Source organism: Xiphophorus couchianus, chromosome 7 (assembly GCF_001444195.1).
Source record: "Xiphophorus couchianus chromosome 7, X_couchianus-1.0, whole genome shotgun sequence".
NCBI classification, from domain to species: Eukaryota; Metazoa; Chordata; class Actinopteri; order Cyprinodontiformes; family Poeciliidae; genus Xiphophorus; species Xiphophorus couchianus.
Window position 1 is genome coordinate 13,289,803 of NC_040234.1, and position 19,104 is coordinate 13,308,906.

General features: G+C 36.3%; 2 protein-coding genes across 3 annotated transcripts; one reads left to right on the plus strand and one right to left on the minus strand.

Moving 5' to 3' along the window:
- Nucleotides 1–5,502: 5,502 nt before the first annotated feature.
- pdzk1 (PDZ domain containing 1) lies at nucleotides 5,503–12,137 on the plus strand. The gene is made up of 8 exons (XM_028024171.1): nucleotides 5,503–5,610; nucleotides 7,225–7,433; nucleotides 7,554–7,764; nucleotides 9,244–9,576; nucleotides 9,658–9,854; nucleotides 9,941–10,165; nucleotides 10,241–10,564; nucleotides 11,620–12,137. The coding sequence occupies exons 2-8, from the start codon at nucleotides 7,227–7,229 to the stop codon at nucleotides 11,671–11,673; spliced, it is 1,551 nt and encodes a 516-aa protein (XP_027879972.1). The 5' UTR covers nucleotides 5,503–5,610; nucleotides 7,225–7,226; the 3' UTR covers nucleotides 11,674–12,137.
- Nucleotides 12,138–12,392: 255 nt separating this feature from the next.
- Nucleotides 12,393–18,236, minus strand: si:ch73-390b10.2 (Golgi pH regulator). 2 transcript variants are annotated; one of them, XM_028024173.1, is made up of 14 exons: nucleotides 17,999–18,236; nucleotides 17,548–17,607; nucleotides 17,264–17,367; nucleotides 17,065–17,171; nucleotides 16,876–16,977; nucleotides 15,765–15,885; nucleotides 15,588–15,668; nucleotides 15,390–15,499; nucleotides 15,198–15,286; nucleotides 14,280–14,372; nucleotides 14,036–14,131; nucleotides 13,497–13,586; nucleotides 13,211–13,276; nucleotides 12,393–13,121 (listed from the first exon to the last, which is right to left on the minus strand). In XM_028024173.1, exons 1-14 carry the CDS (start codon nucleotides 18,038–18,040, stop codon nucleotides 12,915–12,917), a joined length of 1,368 nt encoding a protein of 455 aa, XP_027879974.1. In that variant the 5' UTR covers nucleotides 18,041–18,236; the 3' UTR covers nucleotides 12,393–12,914. The 2 variants fall into 2 exon arrangements, with proteins under 2 accessions (XP_027879974.1, XP_027879973.1); XM_028024172.1 differs by having other exon boundaries at nucleotides 15,198–15,289.
- Between the last annotated feature and the right edge of the window lie 868 nt (nucleotides 18,237–19,104).

The following is a 19,104-nucleotide window of genomic DNA, read 5'->3' on the forward strand; positions in this document are numbered from 1 at the left end:
TTGCTTGATGATATTCTTTTTAGCACTGTACATTAATCAACTTGTTTACCAGTGAGCTAAGAATGAATTAAAGTGTTCCTATGTTTTTACTTAAAAATCACATGGCATACTTGAGTTAAATAATTTGAACCAGAGATGAAGTTGCCATACATTTTAAATTATCTAGTCGTTATTTTACGATTTAACTGCTATAGAACAAATTCAACAGAAGTTTCATGAAGCTTTCCTAACCTCTGAAAATAACATGGGATGAAAATAATCAAGATATTTATTGATCTTGTTCTAATAGTACACTGAGGGTACTTTTGGGTCCAGTTATATTCTTTTTCTATTGCTGGTACAGTTTTAAATGGAGTTTTCCAGCAGTTAAAGTGAAGTGATGATGTGCAAACAGGTGGAAATTAATAACATCTGATAGTTTACTCAAACTGTTTCCACAGTGGGAAGCCTAACAAGTTAATAGACTCATAGATATAGTATTGCACACAAAAATAAAAACAAATATAAAAACAAAATGGACAAACGTCATACTAGTAAGGGCAACAACATGAAATACTGCAACATTTTTATGACATTGTTTACTTCACTTGTTAACCAGACGTTAAAAACCTAAATTTAATCAACTAAGAAAAAGAAGACTTGCTGGATGATTTAGCTCAGAGACAGGCTGCAATTGTTAAATTAGCTGTAAAATATGACTGTTATTACTTTCAAGCTGTAATTTTTTTTCTTTAGACAACTTGCATATCTGTGAACCAACAGATGACCTGAAAAAGCTGCAATATTCCCTTCTACCTACGGTGGCTCTTGAGGTTCACAGTGTTTATCATCATTCATCCTTGACAAGAAACTGATCACATTGTCTGATGTTAAGATGTTAATCATTGTATATTCTCTTTCCTTATTTTGGATTGCCACCATGCTGACCGCTTGCCAACTCACTTATAATTTCTGTCTATTAAATGCACATCAGCACATTTTAATAAATACAATTTGAAGTGTGTGACTATTTTCTTTCCACCATTGAAGGTTGTTTTTCCTATCATTTTTTTTTTCCAAATGTCATGTTTCCATGAACAATATTTTTAACCTGTTTCTTTTTTTGAGCAGATTGTCACAAATCAAAGTTTATGTGAGCAATAAACCATCTAGATTTAAAAAAAATACATTGATCAATTTTGAGCATTAAAGAGAGGTGGCTTTTTTCGAGAAACAAAATTATACTATATTCAGTCCTATTGTTGCAGCTGATGATTCAGTCCTTTCTAACGTCTAACAAAATCATCCAAAGACGTCAGTAACACTGAAAGCTGAGTTTTATTGTAATTGTAATCAACCAAAAGAGGCACGAGTAGAGTAATAACTATCAGAAAACTATTTACTCAAAATTTGCTGAATTTATTTTGTAATTAAGCTTATTTACAGCATGATAAAATTGTGTGATTTTCATCAGGACTATTCAGATCTCTTTTTTTTTCAAACAAACGCAGCCAAGGCCATTTCTTTCAGGCATGTTCTTTAGTTCTGTTATATTTTTCTCCCTTTCAACTATAGAAAAGCTTTTTTTTAAAAAAGAAATCGCTTTTAGATGCCTGATTCAAATCGTCAGTTCAAATGAATCTGAAGAACTTGACTGCGTACTGGGAAAGTTATTGATTTTGATTCATGGAACCAGCGACACATGTAAAAGTTGCAGGACACCTGCCCTCCAGGATTGGAGCTACAAACCCTGGACTCAAGGGAGGATGAATACAAATGCATGTCAGATTTATCAGATTTGTATCTGTTAAAAAGTTGGAGTATATGAATATCTTATAAGACTATAATAATCTTGACTTAAGGCATGCACAATATTGTTTTTCTTTTACTATTCTGTTTGTACATTCAGGAAGTTAAACTGTCGCTCCTCCTGAGGTCTTGATGTTGCTGCAGGAAGCAGACCTCATTTCCTTGGCCTTTAAACACTCAAGGGACTCCCAGAAGAGAAGATTAAAAAAATAGGACCATTATTTCAAGCATGGCCTCTGTAATCTCTCTCCAGTTTTGAGTGGCTGCAGCAGGTCATGTGCAGAGCCTCTTACCCCAGATAAACAAGCCTGTGAGGATTCCAATCAAGACGAGAAGAGCGACTAGTGCTCCCTTCTGAGAGAAGTAATCGCTGCATAGCGTGGAGCATTGATTATGGATGCTCCAGTACTGATGAGGACTAGTTGAATATAATCACTGCTGGGGTGGTACTTCACAGCCCATTTCTGCATATTCTGACGCATCAATATGTCCATACTTTCTTCGCATTTCTGTAAACACTCTCCCATTTTGTTACAGATCAAATGAACAACTGCAGCCCCGGAAAGCTCATCAATACAGGCATTCATCGTCAGGGGAAGACATTAAACACAAGCTGATGACGGCAGGTAATGGATAGTGAATACATCAGCACTAAACCAAGCTAAAACAGCTTCCTGTCTCCTATTTGTCCTCTCCTCCTCTGCTGTTTGGCTCGTGGACTCCTGATATCGATTGCTAAAACACTGTACCAGGTCGGCAAAGAGGGGGAAAGCTGCCGGGTGGGAGCCGTGTTGTCTCGTAATGGGGTATGCTCAGATCACCGGCCCAGCCCAGGCTGAAGTGCTTGTTATGGAGGTAAACACGGTGATATAGTATCTGGAAGCACATTGATGCTTCTTAGGCTTCCACGGTTATTCGTAAACATTGTTTTTGATGAGATTTGTACTACCTGAGAGCAACAAATATTTAAATTAGCTGATTCCCTGCTATCATTCCAGCTTTTAAGCTTAGCTCATAAATCTTTAATAGGGCTTAGGTTGTGGCCATTCCAGAAGCTTAATGTTTTATTCCTTCTGAAACCAATACTGATATGTTTGGGATTTTTGTGCTGTTTGAGCATTAAAAAGTTTCAGTCATACATCCATTGCACTGAGGTGAAGATGAATGATCATTAGATAGTCTTCGGTCTTAATAATGGCTATTTTTACAATTTTGTACAACTTTCATAAGTGCACAAATATGTTCCAAACATGCATTTTTCATTGTGGCGAAAAAGCTCAATCTTTGTGACATCTACCTATAAAACTTCTCTAGCTTGGCGATGTGGTTTGCTTGGTTTGTAAGTGACTTCAGAAGTCTTGATTTAGGAGCAGCCATGTTTTTTATGGTCCTCTTTGCTCATCTTGATGGTAAACCATCAAGATGAACAGTTCCGCAGAGGGACTGTGGAAAGTCCCTCTGCTGTTCCAGCAGTTTCCACTTCACTGCAAGCTCCAGCCATGGTGGTTCATATGATGTTCCTGAACAGCCGTATCAATCTCATGTCATAGGAGTTGAAAGTTTGTGTCAAATGAGTTAAACTTTGTCGCAATCAGTTAGTTGTTCCAGCTGAGCTAATAATCCTAATACACATAAACTTTGGTTTTAGAATAAAAGAAAGTGAGCTAAAATTAAACTTTTGGAATAATCCTCATCTCAACAATACCAAAAATGTAGCTCTACCATTTTTATCCAGACAGAACAATTCCAAGATCTGGCTGATGGCTGTGAAAAGTGTGTGATTTCTCTACAACTTGCAATCAGCTGTGGGAGGTCTATGCAATTGTTAGCGGTGGATATATGTTTGTATGTTTTCTAACCATCTGGGTCAAAAATGCTTAATTCTGAATTTAGAAATTCAACAAAGTTCCAAAAGCATGCAGGAAGAACTTTTGAATTTTACTTATTGTTTACTTGATAGGAACCGAGACAAGAAACACAGATAAAAATGATCTGATGTGTGTGTATGGCCATAGGTAATTTGCAACACTTGTCCCTAAATGCATCATGATCATGCTATTTTCTTTTTGAAATAGATAATGTTATGATTAACTGCATTTTGTGCTGCAATATGTAGGAAAATATTGTACTTTTTTTCTGAACATACAAGATCCTTCTTTTAACAATAAAGCACACACATTTGGAATATATTATATTGTTTTTGTACAAGAGATTAAATGTAGTGACTTGAAGTAAGTACAGTTAAGTGATGCGTAGTGAGATGGTTTTGTTTTCATCATTATTTCTGCAATGTGCACAAAGACAGTGGGGGTAATGTGATATGTGTTCTTGCAGGCTGCTGAATGGAAATTGATGTCCAGTAGGTAATGGATTTTATACATCTTTCCACCTACAGTTAGGAATATCTCAGCATGCATTAATGCTCCTTATGGTAATAAACTGGAAAAAAAAAGAGCCCCAAAAACCTCTGTGCAACTTATTGAAGTTCAAATGACTGAAATGGCTTTGTGTCAATCATTCTTGGAAAAGGAATGATTGACATTCCTGGAAATGTTTAGTAACACACAATAAACAGCCTTAAAATAAAGGGAGGGTTTTACTGCAGTAACATAATCACAACAATAAAAATGACATCAGCTCATCTCATTCCTTTTCAAAAACATGTGTTTGTGAAAACAGTTGAACATACCACATTAATAAAAAAATATATACTTGCCCATGTGTTGAAAAAACACAGTTCTCTTCTCTGAAAAAAAAAGTCAAAACATTCGAAATATTTACCAGTGCATTTTTAAGGGACTTACAATTTTATAAAATTGATGATGTCTCAGTCACAAATCGAACAGTGTTATATCACTGCTTCGTATTACACACACAGGATTTTGCTAAGTTATTGTAACATTTTGGATTATTTTTTTTATTTGAAGGAAGATTTTTTTTAAAACTGTTTGAAAACGAAAAATATATTTTTAGAAAAAAAAATTTCTATTAAGGAGTCCCCAAAGCTTAATATGACTAAACTTAATAAACTTTTGCTGATATGTCATCTAAACTGGCTCGATCGATCCTCCTAAATGCAAAACTGATGTTTATTTAAAACAGTGGTTCCCAAAGTGTGGGGCGCGCCCCCTAGGGGGGGCGCAGTGCAATTGCGCGGGGGTGGGAGAGGGGGGAGGGGTATGGAAGAAAAAAAAAAACAGTTACACAAAAGTGTTTCACTGATGGTTGGTTTGATGGTTTGTGGTGTGTTTTGTTGCAACCTGAAGTGTGAAATAAACTTTTGTGGAGTTTGAAAACAAAATATGTGTGTAGGTTTATGTCTGGTTGAAGGATGTGTGTGCCCAGTTGATTTTTTTTTTTCTTTTTTGGGGGGGATTTTATTGTAATCTTTGGGAACCACTGATTTAAAAAAGAAATATCCACGACAAATGTGGCTTCCTGGTCTAATACGTTAAGTAACAAAGTAAAATCATTCATTATTCATAAACAAACACCATAATAATGCTTCCCGCTTCATTTTGACTGTAATGTCTCTACTTTAATTGCTGAATTGACATCAGTGCTGTGTACCTTTGACCACTGAACGGATGACTGCTCACCCTTAGATGAAAGGCTGCACATTGCCATCGCCTCGACACACAGCCATAACAGCCTTATTTAAAAGCTGTTAAATAACTCACCTTTTAGTCTCATCTTTGACCTGTCAAAGTCCACATGGAGAGATGGAGAGGTGGGAGGGAAGAAGCTTTAAGACGCAGTAACGGCTAATCAGTGACAGGTGAGCTCCCCCTTTGGAATTGGACGTCAAGCAGAGACAAGCTAGTGAGTAATTTTTGAATATTCTCTCATTTTAATTCTAGTTTTTTAATAGCATTACAGCATAAAATATATTTAAGGACCTCTTTAGATTGACAGAAATCTGAGTAAAATTTAAGAGATCAGTAGATCAGGAAATCTGAGATGCTTAGATTTTTGACAAACAATACAGCAACAAGAAAACAAAGTGTTACTGCTTACTTCAAATCTCCTAATTACATGTCTGCATTTTTAAAAAACAATGAAGTGGTTTAACAATCCCTTTAGACTCTTACAATGAGGACAAATCACAACAGAGCTTCCAAGAAATTAAAGGAAATAATTTTGGTAGTAAACGTTTAAAAAAAAAAACAAATATATAAGTATAGATTTCTATACTATAGGGTGAATGATTTTCTTCTTACGGGGTTAACCGGCAGAGAGTAGGTGTTCAAGAAAATCTATGTATCATCAGTATAATCTAACTTCATTCTGTTATCTTTGTAAATCTGAAGCACTCAGCCTAAATGCAGGAAAAACAACTGAGATTCATCCTTTTCGCTTTGCTGACGAAGGTGTACAAGTAATGAACCATTTTCTTAATAAAGAACCTCACATCTTTTTGTATTTTTCCTCTGAAGTCAGTGTGTTTCACATGTCAGATGCGTCGACAAAAGTACACATCCCTTTATGGCCCAGCTTTAATAACAAGCGATCGAAGGAATTAAAGGGATAATCCTTATTGTGCATTCAAAGTCCATGTGGTTTTTTTATGACATACGGTCAGCTGTGTCGTCTGTTAATAATTACCCAGCTCTGCTGAATGATAATGGAAGATTAACTTCTCATCTGAAGTCATCAGCACTTCTATGCTTTTTTTTTATTTCCATGTGGTTTATTAAAAAGGTTTATGCACAATGTGTAACACAGGTTACGAGAAGAGGGGAGGGAAGGATTTTAAATTGTGCTGCAGGTACTCCTTAAATGTAACACTATTTCAGAAGTCGTGGTTTTTGCATTTTTTGTCATAATATCAAGCTCACTATATGCACCTGTTCCATTTGGGCAAACCACTTGTGTTATCTCCAGAATATATTGTGTTTTGCAATAGTTTGTGTGACTTTTTCATTGTTTCCAATGTTTCATCCAATTTAGTATATTTCTGCAACAAGAAAGAGAGAAAAAAAAAACACACAAAAATCTTAACAGAAATACTTACATAATCTTGGTAAATTCACAAAAGGAAAAATACAAATTGTCATTTGAACAAATCACTTCTACTACCTTCTCAGCATATTTTGTTTTGCAATATTTTGTGTTCTATTCATTTTTCCATGTTTCCCACTAATCAGCTATTTATTATATTTTTGCAAAAAGAAAAAGAAGAACTTTGCAAAAAAAACTATCTGCGTTGTTTTGGTAGATGCTCAAAAGGAAAATTGGAAATTTTCCATAATCCTGACGGACATTTCTCAGCATATATTTCCCCTGTGATTTCACTTTCTTTATCCAGCTAATTATACATGTCAAATGTCATCACAATCTAATACAATGCAAGATTTAGATTATCTCCGTTTCACTGCATACGAGTTATTAGATAAGAATAATAATTAGATTGTGATTCTTTTACTCCATTATGAGACATGACCACCTATAAGCCGAGGGTGATTTCTCTGACCAAGACTCCGGGTCAAACATTTGGCTTCTATCTGAGAGTGGAGCAAAATGAGGAAGGTCATCTGATCCGCTGCCTGGAAATGGGAGGCCCAGCTGAACTGGCTGGCATGAAAGACGGAGACCGCATCCTTCGGGTCAATGGAACATTTGTTGATGGGCTGTCCCACTCAGAGGTGAGCAGGCCTTCAGAGGCACTGCTGTGCATTAATCAAATCAATAATGAGTCCGACTCATTTTCTGTTTTGTTTTTTTGTTTGTTTTTTTTCTGAACTTCTCCGTTTTCCTTTTTACAGGTGGTGGAGGTGGTGAGGAACGGCGGGGCATCCGTCACATTCCACATCCTGGATGAATCATCTTACAAGCAAGCAAAAGCTTTGGGGGTCAACCTTTCTGATCCCCAACTCACACCAGTGGCCAATGGTGTGAAAGAGCCTCCAAAACTCAAACTGTGCTACTTGGTCAAGTCTAAAATGGGATTTGGGTTTTCTCTTCGCTCAGCAAGAGGTAAGATATGGAACTGCATTTATAGCACCAAAGGTTATACGGTGTGAAAATCCTCATAATATGATATTATTATTCAGTGCTACAGTATAGTTTTATAGACTAAAATTTAGAAGAGAAAAATCCAGCATTTAATTTGAATACATGTGTTCATTCATGTGAGGATGTTTGTATTTCTTTCAAAATCACCTGTGCCACACACATTTATGCCACTAACAATTCCTGGAAATTAAATCTCACTGAAGCATTTTTTTGTCTTTATCTATACTTTCTGAGTTGATCTGAGTTTCTGTAAACTTTAAATTAGTAATCCATAATTAGACATAATGTGACAATAAAACCATTTTAACTGGCCACTAGGCAGGGTGAAAGTTTATATTGGCATCACACACATTTCACAGCAGAGAAGGTAGGGAACTGCAACAAAAAGATGACCAGGTCTCCATAACAACCAGTTTCTTATCCAAAACCCTTAGGAAGTTATTCAATGTAACTCTCAGAGACACAAGGAGACTTTAAATTAAACGATTTAATGTTTTATACTGAGTTAATATTGTCTAATTAAGGTTGTATGTTCTAAAATGTTCTGCTTATGTCTGTAATAGCAGATGAATTTATATTAAGGTTATTTCACATCTTTATGAGGGTTCCTAATAAGTAACATGTAAAATGCATAAAAGTCTCCCAAAACCTACTTTCTCTGACAGTTATTTTCTAGATCTGATCAACTATAAAATCATCTTCACTCTGGGTAGTAACACGACAGTCAATAGTCTCTTGGTTTCTGTGAGAACAACATTTAGCGCAGGATGGAAAGTCTTGGAGGTCTCTTAAAGGAGAGGAACTTGTTATAAACTTTATGAGTACAAAGCCATTGAGTGTAAGAACAAGACGAGTTAATTTTATCATCATTTGTGACAGGAACATCGTAGAATTAGTATTTCAAGGTTCTTTAAGATTTTGCAGAGGTTTCACTGCAGAGCTGATGGAGCTTTATGTTACCTAGCAACAGAGCTAGATGGACTCTGCTAGGTTAAAACTAAGTACCTTTACATGAAACTGGAAATTCCAATAACACCTCCTAGTTTTCAGTTTCAGGTAGATTATTTCTTTATTATTATTACATCTAATTGTAAAAAGTAAAACTTGATTAGCCTGCCCTAGAGAGATGAGTAAAACATGTGCTAGAGAAGACAACCTTGGATTTGGTGTGACTACATCTACTGGATGGTTGTTTTCTAATTTGTATAGTTCTATAGATTTTCAACTTTGTTCAGACACAATAATTTAAAAAAAATACATAAAAAAATATGTATGATTGCAGACATTTAAAATACTTCTGTCTTTTCTGATGTACTTTTACAATGTCACCAAATGGCTTTTTACATCTGAAACAGAAGCTCCGCTGTTTCTTCAAGCAAATAAGAAATGCTTTTCATGTGATTTCATCTATGCTTCAATCTATTTTGTCTGTTTTACCAGATGAACGAGGATTGTTCATGACTCAGGTGGACTCAAGCAAAATAGCCTACAATGCTGGAGTCAGAAACGAAGATCGTCTGCTGGAGGTTAACGGGGAGAACGTAGAAAACTACACCCATGACGAAGTGGTGGAAAAGATCAAACTGGGAGGGAAAAGCGTCATGCTCCTGCTTGTTGACAAGGAAACGGACAGTTTCTATCGCAACAAAAAAAACAAGATAGGATCATGGTTGGCAACAGTAAAGTTTCTCCCACTGCAACCGCGCTTCATCAATATGATCAAAGGGTCTGATGGATATGGATTCCTGCTCAGACAGGAACCAGGCCAAGAAGGCAAGGCCAAAGAATATCCCTGTATGTTTCACTGCAGAGAAGGGGTTGTGGTTTAACAACATGCTCCATGATTTCTTGCAGGACACTTCATAAGGGAAGTAGACAAAGGCAGTCCTGCAGAAAAAGCCGGCCTGAGGGAAATGGACAGAGTTGTTGTTGTCAATGGAACCGATGTGGACAACTGCAGCCATGAACAGGTGGTGGACCTGATCAGGCTATGTCTCAACACATGCTCCTGTCTTGTCGTGGACAAAGACACGGACCAAATGTACAAGCAGGTGAGCCACAGACTCACTTCTAGTCTTTCTAGTTCTGCTTACAGTGTTGACAACATGCTAATATAATCATGTTTCATGTCTCACAGGGTAAGGTGTCTCCTATGCTTTTCTGGGAGGAGATGAAAGATTCCAACTCCCCACCCAGTTACACTGAAGCTTTGAGCTTACCTGCTCCTGCCAAAACATCCATGCCTGTAAGAGACAGAACGGAGGAAGTGAGACCCAAATTGTGCAAAATGGAGAAGACCTCTGATGGCTTTGGCTTTCACCTGAATGGCATTGAAGGGATGCTTGGCCAGTACATCACAGAGGTAAGATCAAGAAGAACAACCACTATCTGAGGAAGACTGCTCCACAAGAACCTGGTAAAAGTCACCTCTTTTCAGGTGGTGAAAGGCGGTGCAGCAGACAGGGCTGGTCTGGAGAACGATGACATTGTGATAGAGGTGAACGGTAACAATGTGGAGCAGAGCACCCATGCTGAGGCGGTGAACATAATCCGCAGAAGTGGCAACACTCTGGAGATGCTGGTGGCTAGACAGGATGTCTACAAGCAGCTCAAAGCCACAGGTGTGAAGACCACACCCCTTCTCCTTGGGGAATCATCCAAGGGGAAAACTCACACTGCAGAGGCTCCAGAACCAAACAGGAAAGAACAACAGCAGGAGGAAGCCAGGCCTGAAACCCCACCTCAACAGGAGAGACAGAGGGTGAGTGGTGCTATTTGCCGTCTCCGGTAATATTTTAATCCAGCATGGTTTTAAATGTGACTGTTCCTATCCATAGTTAAGCTTATGAATAGAATGTCCTGGGATATTTTGTGCAAATTATCACAGTATCAAATCAATGAATGATTAACTACTAATTGTGAACAATTAGAGTATAATTTCAACTAAAATGTCCCTTGACATTCTAAAAATATTTTAGAATCTAAATCATCCTACGGTAAATATATATGATTAACAAGAGGGTCGAGGTTAGAGTTATACTGCTGATTGTTTCACCACATAACATTTTGTTGCTTAATAACCCTCAACCCCGGAAAATACAATGGAAAAACGGCACATGGGCATTCTGCTGCAGGTTAAGAGGTTAAAGTTCTCCAGAAAGTTATTGATGTCATTTGAACTTTTCACATTTTGTTACAAGCGCATATTTCAATGTACTTCATCAGGATTGAATGCAACACACCGACACAAAGTAGAAAATGGCTGAAGAGAAAGGTCAATGAGCTGAATTTATTTATTTATTCATGTTATTTAAAGGTATCAAAGTAAAGCGGCGTGAAAAAATTCTTGCACTAACCTCTAAAGTCCTGTATAATTTTTTTTCCATTATATAATTGTCACTTTGTGTTGGTTCATCAATCGAAATATAAAACATTGAAGTTTGTGGTTATAATGTGGCAAGAGGGCTATGAACATCTTTGAGCACAGTACTGGATGAATTGCAATAAATGTAGATATTACCTTTCCCCGAAAGATGAATGCCTTTGTCATTAAATAACATAAACAAAGACTGCACAATTTTTTGGCTGGTGTAAGAATGGCAATAAAAGATGCCGGTATATTGAAAGTATTTGATGATGCATACCAAAAAACTGTTCTGTAAAAGTGTATCTGAATAAAGCTGAGAAATGTTTCAGTTGATAGAGAAAACTATTTCAAGTTTCATTCAATCCAATTACCTGCTTATGGCTTTCATTCGGGTTCAACTGAAATATGACAAACAAAAATGTTATCTTACTTTCTGTTCTTACTTTTAGACGCCCTCTGTGTCATCATCTTCGTCTGAAGACGGCATCGATGAGAGGCTCTGAAAGGACGCCCGCAGGAACAAATCCTACATGTGGCCGAATCTGAAGAGTTTCTTTTTAAAGCTCTCTGAGCTTCACACATTCCGGTGAAACACAGTAAGAGAGACGACAACAACAACTAAAAAATAATAATTAAACCAGAACTGAGAAATCACCCCAAAAACTGATTCATAGCAGAATAGCTGTTCCTGGAACTTACAGCAGAAAAACATGTGGTGCCTTTAAGAAAAACTTCAGTGCTCTCCACATTCACTGAAACCTCAAGGAGGTGATTAACCAAAAGAATAAATACAACTTTAATTTTCATATATGTACTATATTCATTCTCATAACACAGACAATGGCTGCAAGAAGATGGCTACTAACCTAAACAAGTCCACGTCTACAGTCAAAGCTTAAAATAGATGGAGCTGTGACAAACAAAGCTTGAAGAAACCAAATGTTCTTTTACCATTACACCCAGAAAGAAGAACCATAAAGAAAGTTTTAAAAAAAAGTCTCCATAAACATCAGGGTAAGAGAACCAAAGCAAAGCTTTAGATTTGTAATTATCTACTGAAATAAGATAACACAAATTGTACACATTTTTACCAGAAGTGCCAATAAATGCTGAGGGTGCTGTATTGTTTTGATCAAAACTTGTATTGTTATATAGTCTCTTTTACAAACCTGAGATAATCGTTGTCAACATAATTTAAAATCAGCTACATATGCAGTAAACATGTATTTTCTTTCCTTTATTTAATGTTTGACATAAAAGTTCACATTTCTAACATAAAATAAAAAAAATCAACACATTCCATCTGAGTTAAGGCTGACTTTTTGAGTGCCTGCTTTCTTCCAAAATTTAATAACATATCTGTACAATAAAACAAAAACAAAAAATCACAGTGGGAAAACCTGCAGTGAAACAAGAAATGCGTGTTGTTTCAACCAGTGTGTTTAAAGATAAAAAGAATTAACCAAAAGTATACAAAATTAACACCAAGGAAAGAACCCTATTTTTTCATTTGAATGATTTTCTGTAAATACTCTGTTTTCATGAGAGTCCAGTTGCAAAGTTCCTTCAGCATGTGCTCCAATAGTCACCCTAAGAAATGTTTCTTTTTTCCTGATTCAGGAGTAAATGCCTCAAAAATGATTTCTGAGTTCTGAGAATGTTATTCTCATGAGAATAACATTCTCAGAACTGCAGAATAAAATTCATCCCACGCATCAGTGAAGGCTAAACACCCCAAAGGTGTTCAGAGGGCCATGTGTTTTTCTGGTGCCTGCTTGTGGGCGAGGTAAAGGAAAAGGATGCTGGACAGAGCGCTGACCAAGAAGATGACGTCAAACCAGCGGTGGTAGAAGTTGAACTGGAGCTCTCCCAGAACCTCTGTCACGATGGAGCGGTACTCCAGTGGCATGCTCATGCGCATCAGCAGCACAGATGAAACAAAATACATCCCCTGATAGATTGAGATAAAAATAAAAAAATGGATTCAAACTTGACTCAAGGCTGCAGGAAGTACTCGACTATGTAGAAACACACACTCACCATGATCTGAGCAAGGACAAGCACGATGACATTGGAAGATTTGCTGCTTGATATTGCGTAGAAGAACTAAAATAAAATGAAAGTGACAATATTCAGAAGATGGAAACTGAAAAAAATACTTTTCAAGAAAGAAAATGTGCATATGTGTTAAATACTTGGTTTAAAAATATTTGGCGTTAGGTGTAATTGTATAATCTTTGCCACATGTTAAAATTTGATAAACTGCAGGTTAGAGGTTTAAATCTGAATTTAAGTGTGCACATTTTAACCAATGGGCCATCATTACCTTTGTAAGTGTGATAAGCAAACCTCGTATGGAAGTGACAATTATTATTCCAACCAGGATGAAAGAAATATGCTGGGACCAAAATTTCACCTAGAACACAGAAAAGAGGAGAGAACATAGAATGAAAGAGAAAAACTTTGGCATATGTGTTAAATACTTATGCCAAAGGTTAAGTAAACTCCAAAGTTTTCGATTGCTCGAAAACTTTGGAGTTTTCGATTGCTCCCTTTGAAACTGAACCTCTTGGACTATGTTTAACAACTGCGTTTATGTGAACACACTGAACATGAATAGCACATGGTTAACTGCAGAGAGAACAAGGCAGAGAATTATCTTTACAAGCTGTTATTACTTGGAGTCATAAACATATTTCTGAAAAGTAAATCATTACATGTATTTGTAAGCTTAAATTCAGGCTTAATGTCAAGATTAAAGAAGCAGTGATGACAGAGAGGGATGGAATAAATTCATCTAGTGACTTTAAAAGTAACAGTAAAGCTCTCAGAAATAATGAATTCATACACAAGTGTGTTTCTTACATCAAACTGGATGCCCAAGTAGTTCACTGTTATTTCGATACCCCTCGTCACCGGATCCGTCTTTCCAACTCGATCAAACACTATGTTTATGGTTGCCTGTAAATGGAAGAAAGGTTTAAAAGTAAAATCAGTGCCAACACACCTTTCCAAAGTAAACATATCAACCAGCAATAAACATATATAACCAGCAGTAAGTGACGTGAATGTTTATGTGAGATATAAAATATGAATGCAGTGTTCCTACCATGAAGATTTTCCAAACACAATAAATGGAAAAGAAGTAACCAAGAAAGTTGAAGTATTTCCCCTGGAAGGTCTTTGAATATTCAATTCGCTCCTAAAGAAAAAAAAAAAAAAAGACAAATCACTCACCGCATGATTAAAATTAGGTAAACTAGTCATAAATAAATGTACGAGTAAATAAGCAGATTTTCATGCATGTTAAATGTTTACTCCAGGTGAGATTTTGCTGGTTTCCGTCAAAGATAATCATGTGTTTATGTGGCAAGTAACATTAATATGTATTTTTTGTGACAACAGGTGCAAAAAAATCACATCACACCCTCTCACCTTCAAAACGTGTTAATTACAGAAGTGTTGTGCGTGAAAACATTCAAAACGTTGACGACATGACAAACTTGTACAGAGCACATGGTGTTTTATGACACCGTTTTATGTCATAACACGGTGCTATATTTGGTAAGGGTCTGGTGACTGCTATGTGTGTAGCCACGGTTAACGCTGTATTTGAACATGTGTAAACAAATATGATACTAAAGAGGTAAACCAGCCCTTAAGTGCTTTAAAGGTTGGTTGGCCTCAGTTAAAAGCATAGTCATTGCAGGCACTTTTTCCATTAATATACCTAATTCATTTTCCATTGGAAAATAAGGGCAGCTGTACTGATGATTGAGCTAAATAAAAAAAATACAGTGGTGTATACGCCCTTTCCTGATTTCAAACAGGGTAAATTATATAAAAGCAGGACAGCAAGACATTATGAATTACTTAGCCAAGATAATCTGCATGTTCAGCAAATCCCAGTCTCCTATCCAATTAGGAGGTCCAAATTATTTTAAAAACATTCAACCTACGCATTGTTTAGTCCTATTTGTTTCTAGTACAAGATGTAAAGATAATACTCGAGCACACATTTGTTTACCTTGGTGGCTTGCAGATCCACCGTCTCCAGGAAGAGTTGTCGACTCAACTCCTCCAAAGCATCAACTTCCTGCTGGATCAAAGACAAATCTACAGCGAGGAAGTCAAGGATCACAGCAGCTAATATTTTTCTGGACAGTTAACAGGAATCTAAAATATAGTAGAGATGCTTGCATCCAAGCGTGAAGGATACTTTCACTGCCTGTTTGTGTAGAGGTGACACTCTTGATCATGCCCCAGAAACCAGTCTGCTTGTTTTGGTCCTCCCCTCGTTGGTACATCTGCCTCCTCGTCATGGCAATTCTTGAGAGGCAAAAGAAACCGTTATTTTACTTTTTGGAAAAAAAAAACGGATTGAAGATCAAGAGGTGGGGGGAATCATTAATCCCACCTTTTCTTTTTGCTGACAATCATATCCATGGTCTGGAGTAGCCGCCTCTCCAGAGCAAAAATGTCACTATCTGTTACATTTCTGTGAAAACAACAAAAACTAACTGTGAAGACACACTCCCACCTTCTGCTTGAATACTGCAAAGAAACAGCCCAAGAAACAGCCCATGGGCCTAACCTGAGGAAATAGGACATATATGTGTATGGACAGTTGACAGCACCAAACCCTGAGAGGAGAGCCATAAGAGTGACTCCGATCACACCGACACGACTGATGAGCTGCTCAATGGACAGAATCCCTGCACAAAATCAATCAGAAAGAGACATTAAACAACAAACAGCTCATAAACTTCACAAATGAATGATGGTGCAGAACCTTGCAAATGGTCTCTTTCACATGTTGCCACAGTACAATGGCAAACCTCACTGTATTATAATGTAATTTTATGTGATAGACCAACACAAGTATCATATAGCTGTGAAATGGGAGGAAAACAATCCATGGTTTTAAAATGTTTTTCTTTTTGTATTGTCTTTTTCCAAAACAAATATTTGAAATGTATGAAGTACAATCTGTGGTTTGTAGAAACATCTCTCCCTGCATGACAGAGGCAAGTCTTTTGTGGTACTTCTGCCAGTTTTGACTGAAATTTTTCCCCAAATTCTTTTTTGAAAATCCTCTATTGGCAGTCAGATTGGATGAAGTGTTTATGAACATAATTTTTTAGGTGTTCAAATGTTTTAATTTAATCTATTCTGTTTCTTTGGCTATATGTATAGAGCAGCTGTTCTGTTGCAAGATGAACCTGCATAGTGAATCTAGGCAAAAAATGTAAATGTAGGTCATATGAAAGCAGTACACTTTCTGTTCCCTACATTACTTGAGGCAAACTCCAGGACATTCAATGGCTTTCTTCTTGACACACTGCTATAAAGATGCTGTTTGTTTAGAAATGTTCTCTACCAAACCTCCAATGCCTTCATAGAAAAGCCGTATTTATACCGACATTACATTACACACAGGTAGACTATTTACTATTTAGCTGGCCTCTAAATGCAATTGGGTTAAGTATAACACCAGATTTCAATTATTATTTCAGAAAAAAAATACAAACTATCTTTTCTCTCCCTTCCATATCTCATGTATGCACGTCTTCATGTTTGTTTATGACATAAACTCCACTGAAGTTCCTTAGAAAATGTGAAAAATCCTAAATGGATGCGAATACTTTGGCATGACGCTAACACGGCATGAAATGCAACATTTTGATGAAGCCTCGTTTACTCACCATGTTTTGGACTCAAGATTGGGAATGGATCTCCTAACTTCCAGAAGAAATACATGAAGGTAAACCAAACCATACAGGCAAAAAGGAGTTTTTGCCTCTGCACTGATAAGACAAGTAAATAGATCACCATGAGAACAGCACCTCCAAATGTTTTTTCCTAAAAGGTTTTTTTTTATTTCTTGAACTTACATAGTCGTATGTTGCTGACAACAAAGTAACCGATATAAAAAGGCACCACAAAGATTAGAACCAGCAGAATCACATACAGATTCAACTTCCAGTGGAAATACCTGGAACTGGGACGAAACGTGATGATTAACAAATTGTATTTGTTTTAACAAATATATGTGTGAACAGGCCTTTTCCCCAAAAGCAAAATATCACTTACGTGCTGCTTAAGGCCCCAAGAATCTCAAAAATGATAAGCTCGAACATTGTACAGGAAAATGCAAAGGTGACAGAAAAAACCACCTGGACAACATACTGTCGCACCTGAAAACAAAAACACAGTTTGACTGTAAAACATTTACAACTCTGCTAAAGAAGACAAACCTCTAACATCTGTATCTGTTGTGTTTCTTTTTATTAGAATCGATATGTTATGTCGTAAGGAAATACCAGTTGTATTTCAGAGACATAAACTACTAATGCTGCAAATGGAACAACCCTTACCTCATAATCTTTGAACAGCTGCCGCATAAAGAACAACCAACCAAACCCAAAAAACAGCACCTGAGCAAAATATGCAAAAAAATATTTGATGAGAAGTACAAAGACACAGTAACTTCATATATGAAGTAGTTTTTTAGATCTTATGGACGTCAGTTTCAAACTCAATCTAGATTCATTTTCCTACTTCACATTAATTCAACACGGCCTCATTTCTTAAGGATTGATATATCGCAAGTTGATAAATATGTACAACCACAATATCATAACATGCTTATAATTGAGCTGGTAAAACACTTTTAATACACATTATAAAATGTTACTTATGAGAAACCATATAATTAATGTGGGTAATACCGAGCATATTTCATCTTGAAATATATCAGAAGAGCCGGTCCCGTGTCCTAAAAATCTAAGTTAACTACAGAAAAGTATACTTCTTCCAACCGATTACCTGAGAGGTGAACATGATGACTGAGTCCACCAGAAACGACATGATGATGTGAGTTAAACAACCTCAAACACTTCCAGAAACCCCAGTGCTGCAAAGTGCAGGCCAAGATTAGTTCATTTTAACCCCAAGGACAAAAACACCGTCTTTCTTTAAAGTGAACCGTCTGTTATGTGTCTAACATTTTGACAACACTTGTTTAGCTGTCAAGCTACAACAGCAAGTCGTCACCAACATACTTCCGTCGCAGGGATACTACGTCATTCGCCATTCAACGTAAGGAAAACAAATAAGAAGGTTAAAAAACTTTTGTCAAGACAACAAAAGAGAAAATAACAAAACAGACTATTATAATCACTTATTATTATTTGTAATTTTAAAACAGCACGGTCAAAGAAGAATAGACGTCTTATCAATATAGACCGTAAGTTAATATCGCCGTCATATTGTGAGAGCAATTGTTTCCAAGATATGTTTATCTATGCACTGGTTTTAAATTAATCATTTATTTTATACATTTTATTTTTATGTTTAGTTTAGAACTATTTTACGCACATCCATTTAATATCGGTTGCTCTCTTATTTTGATTTGCAGATTAATTTTCACCTAAAATATTAACACATTCAATACTGGCACGAACATGTATATATATGAAACTATTAATAAAATTATCTGTATGCAAACGGTTTTTCTTCAGTCGTAAAAACATAGTCTATGATCGTTGATTTTCAAAAAGTTGGCAATATGGCGGTAGCGCCATCAACAACAGCAAATGTTTTTTTTTTTTATTGTTTTAACCTTTTCTCTCCAAAGTAAAAAAAGAAAAAAAAGACATTTAAATTCCCTTAGTTTACTTGTGTATTTTAAATTACAACACAAATCTCAAAAATAAAATAATCTGAATAGTATTCACTATTTTGATCATTTTGTATATTTCTACATTTTATTATCTTACCAGTTATGCATATATGTGTATTTTAAAATTAAAATAAATAAATAGATAAACAAATAAATAATACCTTATTTTTTGAATTTATTTGGGTTCGAAATGTTATATCTGCCAGCAATGTATGTACCAGGACACCAGAGGGCGCCGTGGAACCAAAAC